General features: G+C 41.1%; 1 protein-coding gene across 5 annotated transcripts in view; it reads right to left on the bottom strand.

Moving 5' to 3' along the window:
* Positions 1-5,171: 5,171 nt before the first annotated feature.
* Positions 5,172-7,071, bottom strand: part of LOC135214023 (ras-specific guanine nucleotide-releasing factor RalGPS1-like) — a 210,372-nt gene continuing 208,472 nt past the window's right edge. For 3 of the 5 annotated variants that reach the window (XM_064248133.1, XM_064248134.1, XM_064248135.1), the window contains one exon: positions 5,173-5,396. In XM_064248133.1, coding sequence (XP_064104203.1) covers positions 5,195-5,396 — 202 coding nt within the window. In that variant the 3' untranslated portion in view covers positions 5,173-5,194. Of the gene's footprint in view, positions 5,397-7,071 lie in introns of all 5 variants that reach the window. The other 2 variants (XM_064248137.1, XM_064248136.1) reach the window with 2 other exon arrangements.

Genomic DNA, 7,071 nt, shown 5'->3' with positions numbered 1-7,071 from the left:
GATGAGAATTCCCAATTGACTCGCTAATGACAGTGTCTTCCGTAAATCCTTCACGCACTGTGTCCTCGAACCCGATCTGAGAAGCCAGTCGTCCAGGTAAAATGCTGCATTTATGCCCAACATATGCAGCCATTTCCCCAATGGAGCAAGAACACGAGTAAATACTTGAGGGGCCGTCGAAAGGCCGAAACAAAGGGCTCTGAATTGATACGTCCTCCCTTCGAACACAAATCTCAGGAACTTCTTTGAACTCTGGTGAATCGGGACATGAAAGTAGGCGTCCTTCATGTCCAGGGACACCATCCAATCGCCTGGGCGAAGTGCCGACATCACAGAATGATTTGTTTCCATATTGAACTTTGTCTTCAGCACAAAAAGGTTCAATGCGCTTACATCTAGCACTGGCCTCCAACCTCCCGAGGCTTTGGGAACTACAAAGAGTCTGTGTAGAATCCCTGAGAACTGTCGAGGACTTCCTCTATTGCTCCCTTCTTGATGAGTGCATTGACCTCTGCTGCTAAAGCCAAAGCTCTCTCTGATCCTGGAGAATATGCTGTTAAGCTGATTGGTGTATCGGAGAGAGGAGGATCTAAAACAAAAGGAATCGAGTATCCCTCTCGAAGAACTTGAACTAAACCCATTGCTCTGCACCTCTTCGACGTCCATTATTCTTCCCAAAAAAGATGGAGTCTTGCCCCTACTTGCACGTGAAGGAACGGCTTCTCACTTGTCCGAAGGTTTGGGGGAGGTTTCTTTGAGGACTTGTACTGTGGACGCAAATTAGTCCTGGGTCGTTGCCACTTAGGTTTATTCCCTCGAAAGGGATGCTTCTGAAGAGGAGAAGACTTAGCTCCTGTCGGAGTAGGCTCTTTCGGACGTCTGGAAGACTGAAGAAGGAGATCATTAGTAGATTTCTTTTCTAAATCCGATAGAATTTGTTGAATGGTTTCTTCAGGGAAAAGATGAGATTTACAGAGGAGGAGCAAACATGAGAGCCGACTTCTGGTTATTAGTGACTCCTTTAGACACGAAAGAACACCACCTTTCTCTCTTCTTCATCACTCCCATTGTGAAAAGGGCTGCTAATTCTCCTGAACCATCTATAACAGCCTTATCCGCACAGGACAGAACTCCTAACCAGTCTGTGGCAAAATCTTCTTCTAAAGACTGACAGTCTTCAATCTTGCGAGCTAAAGAGGCAACAGTCCAGTCCAAAAAACTAAATACCTCAAATACTTTTAAAATATTCTTCACCAAATGGTCCAGCTCTGAAGAAGAAAACAAAATTTTAGCTGACGAAAAAGCTGCTCTTCGGTGTGAGTCCACTAAACCGGAGAAGTCTCCCTGGGAGGAGGCAGACACTCCCAAAGAAGGAACTTCTCCAGTTGCGTAGAAGCGATACGCTTTACTCTGAAGCTTAGAAGGTGGGAAAGCAAACGAAGCCTTACCTGTTTCCCTCTTCTTAGAAAGCCACTCTGTTGACTCCTTAAGGGCCTGCTTCGAGGACTGAGAAAGAACCAGTTTAGGTAGGCACGAATACGCCGTCTTCCTATCTTTAACGAACATTGAAGGCGGTGAAGACGGAGAAGCAGGTTCAAAGTAATCTGGATAAGTGGACAGGAAAATTTTAAGAAGACTCGAATAAGCCGACGAATCCTTGTCATCTTGATCCAAAGCTTCCTCTTCAGACTGCACGGAAGCAGAGTCGAAATCAGGCTTATGTTCTACCCCCGGGTGGAGGATTTCAACAAACTCATAAGATCCTGGAAATGCTTCTTAAATGGAGCTAAGGTAGAATCGTCTAACACTGTAGAAGTCGATGGTCTTTCAGTCGAAGAACGATTCTTTCTAACAGGTGAAGTCTCCGCACCACGAGTCGACACAGGCGAACAACCAGTCGAAATTCCTATCGACTCACGGCGAGGGGAGTCGAACAAAGACGAGCGAATACGCTTCTCTGGACAGTAATACGGAGTCGAACGAGGCGACCGAGCCGAAACTGCGACCGAGACTCGCTTGGGAGAGTCGAGCGATCGTGAATTATCACAAAGTTTAGTCCGAGAGCCATTGCTTTTAGCCGAAAAATGCGACTGCGGAGGAGATTCACTAAATATCACATCCGGAGCAAAACTACACGAAGGTTGAGGACTCCAATGCCTCTTAGACTTCTTAACAGGAGTCGGTGACGAATCACCCGCAAGAATCGAATGTCTTTTTAACGGTCGAGACACCAAATCACCTCGCCTTTTGCGCACTGGCGATTGCACTTCCGAATCAGAAGACAGACGAGAATCACAAACACTAACACCTTTCCACATCTTTTTGGACGACACCCGCGACGTCGAAGAGTCGACGGAGTCGACGGCTGACCGTGGGCAAACTCCCCCAGACTCCTTCCGACCTCCGGTATGTCTTCTCCCGGTTGCGGGGGAGCGGGACAGTGACCTTCGTCTGGGAGTCGAGGGGGAACGGACAACCGCCTCCTCAGGCGCAACATTAACACTTTGCACTGCACTAGATTTCACTGTACTATCTACGAAAGCTTTAAAAGACCTTCCTAACTTCATAACTGATTCAGCTAACACTTCGAACTTTTTATCCATCTTAGACTCAAGCAAGGCAATGGTGTTGGGTTCGGAAACATGGGCAACTTGAACAGGGGTAATCAAAGGAGAAGTAGGAGGACTATTAATTGGAGAAATATTCTCTAATAAAGGAGAGGCAAGAGAAGACTTATTTGTCTCCGAAGGAACAGGAGTAGTTTCTAACCTATTCTTACTACTAGCCCTAAGAGCTGCCTTCCTCTTCCTATCTTTCTCCATTTTCTCAGCATGCGATCTAACCGCCTTCCATCCCTGTTCATCCAATTCTTTACATTCATCACATGTCACATCCATACCATTACAATTTTGTCCTCTGCATTTAGTGCACTTAGAGTGCGGATCGTGACATAACTTAGCTAATCTTGTTTTGCAGCCAGCGCTACAAAACCTTACAGCAGATGAACTAGAATCTGACATAATTAGCAATAATGACGAAAAACTGAATAGAGATAGCTAACTGGCAAGAAAAAACCAAAAACTTGTACATCACCAAACCAAAACCAAAATCCAAAATGGCGACGCAGGAGACTGCAGCGAAAATCTCACAGGTGTTATTACCCCGTGGAGCGGCAGAAACGAAAATTGGACGGTAGAAGGCTAGCAGTACCCAGGGTTCCCGGATGTGGGCGGGTCTTGTATCACCTATACTTAAGATAGCAACGCCGCTGGCGCCAACAATTTGAATTTCGACTGCCGTAGGTAAGAAGCATAAGCTATGTAACTGTTCGGTAAGTCACTTATGTGAAAATGGTTATTAGTCTTTTGGCCCCATGACTATTTTATGAACATCATATTCATTAAGCACTCTGTTTTCTACTTTACTGATATGCTTTAATGCTTCATCTGAACTGCCAGGTAAGCCCTGTTATTGCTTTCATGCCTAGTGTTGATAAGGACCCTCTTTACTTATGAAGCTCCAAACCACTCCAACTGTTCTTCAGACATCATTGCCTCCTCTTACTCCACCATTTCACTTCTCTGCCTGTCAGAGGGAGCAGACCATATGCTTCCCTGATGCTTCACCAGCAGATGGCCATCTTCACTGCCTGCTGCAGGAATTACTAACTTCCCTATCTCCACATGCTAGTTAAGATAACTGTCATCCAATTTTCCAGGGACAGCCAGTTGCCATTAATAAGTTCTCATGTTTTGAGGTTTGAATTTGAGAGCCTCCTGGGTATCATGTAAATCAATCAGGCCTTCTAGCTGGGATCTCTCCTTCACCTTCATCCTATCAAGTTCAACAGGATCTCCATGTGGACTTTCGAACCAGGAATCCTTGGAGGCTCTTGCTCTGTAAACAGTCCAGGGCCCCATATCGAGCACCCAAACAAAGCATCCCATCTTCTTTCATGGCCCATTATACTTTTGAGTTTACTGTTTTTCTGCTTTTTATGCTTTTTTATTCGAGTGCAACTGCTAAATAAGCCATCATGGGGTCAAAGAAAGTTCCAAGTGCTAGCCCTTCCGTAAAACTGCGAGAAACACAATAGAATTCAAGAAAGAACTTGTAGCACAGTGCTGGATGAATGGATGAAGTTGCATGCCGATCTCAGTGAGAAAATGCCTACAACAAGCACTGCTGTGAATTTAAGGCCAACAGAGGCTGGTTTGGAAAATTCAGAAAGTGAATGAGCATACATAATGTGCCTACTTAAGGGATTAAGGACATGTCTGCAAAGTGGAATGACGTAAAAAATTTTGTGGAAAATTATCATCCCAACAAAGAAGTAATCTGTGTCTCCAACATGTTTAATGACAATACCAGGTTTAACTTTAGGCAAATTTTAAAGAAATGCCAGAAACAAATGTCTCTGGACAATTTTGTTGTGCAACAGGGGTCCAGTAACTCTCAAGCTGGTCTTAGTACCAGTAACAAATGAAGAGGGGAAGTAACCTCAGGTAGTGCCAGTAAAAAACGAAGAGAAGAAACCCCCAATAGGCCTTTGATATTTGAAGTCCTTCTGGAGGGAGATTCCCCTTCCAAACAATAACCTCTCCTCCTCCCTCTCCCTCTCCCCTCCCCTCCGTTTCCATACGCTAACAAGTGTTTTCCATAAAGGTAAGAGTGATGTTAAATGTTCATTTATTCATTTCATTAGTCATTTATATTTATTTCTCATTGTTTTCTGTATGTAAAACTGTGTTTATTCCCTATAAAATGTATTTTTAATATATTTGGGGGTCTGAAATGCATAATTGTATTTACATTGTTCCTTATGGGAATTGTTGTTTCGGTTTTCATACATTTTGGATTTTGTGGGAGGTTCTGGAATGGATTATGTACAAAAACCGAGGTTCCACTGAACTATATACTGAAGTGCAGTACTGCGGTACAAAATGACACCAAAACCAGCTTTGTGCCTATAAAAATAAATTCAGAGCAAGTAATAAAAATAAACCAATGCTATACCCTTAACTGGTAAGTATGTGCTTTGCCACAGGCAATTTTGGGACACCCTGCCAATTCCCAAAAGGGTTAATGTCTAGGACACAAAATAAATTTTTCCTATTCACCAATTAAATTTTTGTAGTCTTAACAAATACTCTAAAAATTTGGGATAAAACACTAGAAAAGTAATAGATGGAACTTACCAAGTTCTCGTGAGTGTATGAGACTGGGGTGATGTACAATCCGAATGCTGTGGTGGAGGATCAAGTTCTGAATCATCTAGTAAATGTCTGGATCCTTGGGAACCTTGAGCTGAAGGACAGCCTGGCTCATGACCACCTAAACTGTTCACAGAGTCACATCGCATTCCTTCATTTGTTCCTGAACAGCCCTTGAAAATGCTGTGAAATTGAGAGAGAGTATACAGTTCTCTGATGATTGTACATGAAACATATACAACTTTTTATTCTTGAAAGGAAACTGCCAGACAAATCTAATGAATTTCACCTAAATTATCACAATACACAAGCAATATCACTTCTAAAAAATTGTCAAGTGAAGAACTCATGCAAAATATAGTGAATCATTTCTGTAGAGTTCTTAAATCACTAAGAACTTATATATCATGAATTATATAAAAAAAATTGGTGCAGTGTCATATTAAAATTGACAGACAGCTATTAGTGGGTGTGTTATATAAATTAATGTACTGCTTGTTTAAAACTTACATAATATTGCTTGTTTTATCACCCACTACTGGTCTATAATAAATTTACAAGCTGTACTTCTACTACTTTTGCCAGAAAGCTGTTATTTTTTTTATATCTGCTGCAACTTACAATTCCAACAAAAACATTTTTTACCAGCTTCTATATGCTTTCTTTTATTATGCAATAGCCAGTTTAACGTTATATCTTGTATACATTTAATATATACAACAAATACTGTTTGAAGTATCCAACAACTAGGGTAAGAAGGTTACGATGAACAAGGTAATTTTGTGCAAAACATTTTATCTGTATTTTGACTTCTTTCCAGTTGCAGGTATGACTTGAAAACATGTATGTAATAATTTTTTATGATGAAAATACATGAAAGACTTACTCAGTACATGTTAACTACCTGCATCCATATGCAACAAAATTATCTTTAAGAAACTAAAATTCCAACATAGTATATCCATTTACTTTTTTTACTCTAGACACCTCAGGCTTTTTTCTACTGAACACTAAAGTTTTTGGGAGGTAGTTTTGTTCAGTAATCGACTACTTTCAGTTAAAAATAATACTGTGTATGGTTACTGAACAATGGAAGGCTGCACTGCAACTGGAAATCTCTGTTCATAAGCTTGTGCATTTGTGCACATTGTAGAGCCATGATACAACTTACAGCATAAAATCTGATTAAAACCTGTCACTTTCATAGCCATCCTTAAGACTTATGTAATTTCTGTGATTTCTGCCTTACTGAATATAACACATAAATTCTATCACAACTTTTAGTCCACTTACAGTATTTGAAAAACCATGTACAAAAATATTTCACTTTAGAATTATTCTCGGCCATCTTAAGATTATTATATAACACCCCTTTATCCAATGAGAATTTCAGCGATGGCTGATTGAATTGAGTACGTATAGAGTTTAGGTCAAAGGCCAAGGGCACTGGGACCTATGAGGTTATTCAGCACTGAAATGGAAATTGAAAGTAAAAGGGTTTTAAATGTGTAAGAGGAGGAAAACCTCACAGTTGCACTAAGAATCAATTGTTAGGCGAGAGTGGAAAGTGAGATGGAAGAAAGAGAATATGAATGGAAGTACAGATAAGAAATGAAAGAGGTTACAGCTAGGGGGAAAGGGCTGCTGCAAAGAACCTTAAGTAATGCCTACAGTGTACTGGATGAGATGCACTTAATGGCACTTCCCCCCTACAGGGTCAGCAATGGATGGATTTGTACTAAGTATATTCAAACTGGAAACACTTCTAAAAATAACTATATGCTACTATTAAAATTTTATAACCTTCCAACAGTGCATATATTGATTTGCAGGTTATCATTTCTTTTCCTAAGCATTT

This window comes from Macrobrachium nipponense, chromosome 43 (genome assembly GCF_015104395.2).
Source record: "Macrobrachium nipponense isolate FS-2020 chromosome 43, ASM1510439v2, whole genome shotgun sequence".
In the NCBI taxonomy this organism is placed as follows: domain Eukaryota; kingdom Metazoa; phylum Arthropoda; class Malacostraca; order Decapoda; family Palaemonidae; genus Macrobrachium; species Macrobrachium nipponense.
This window is presented reverse-complemented; position numbering and strand designations above follow the sequence as displayed.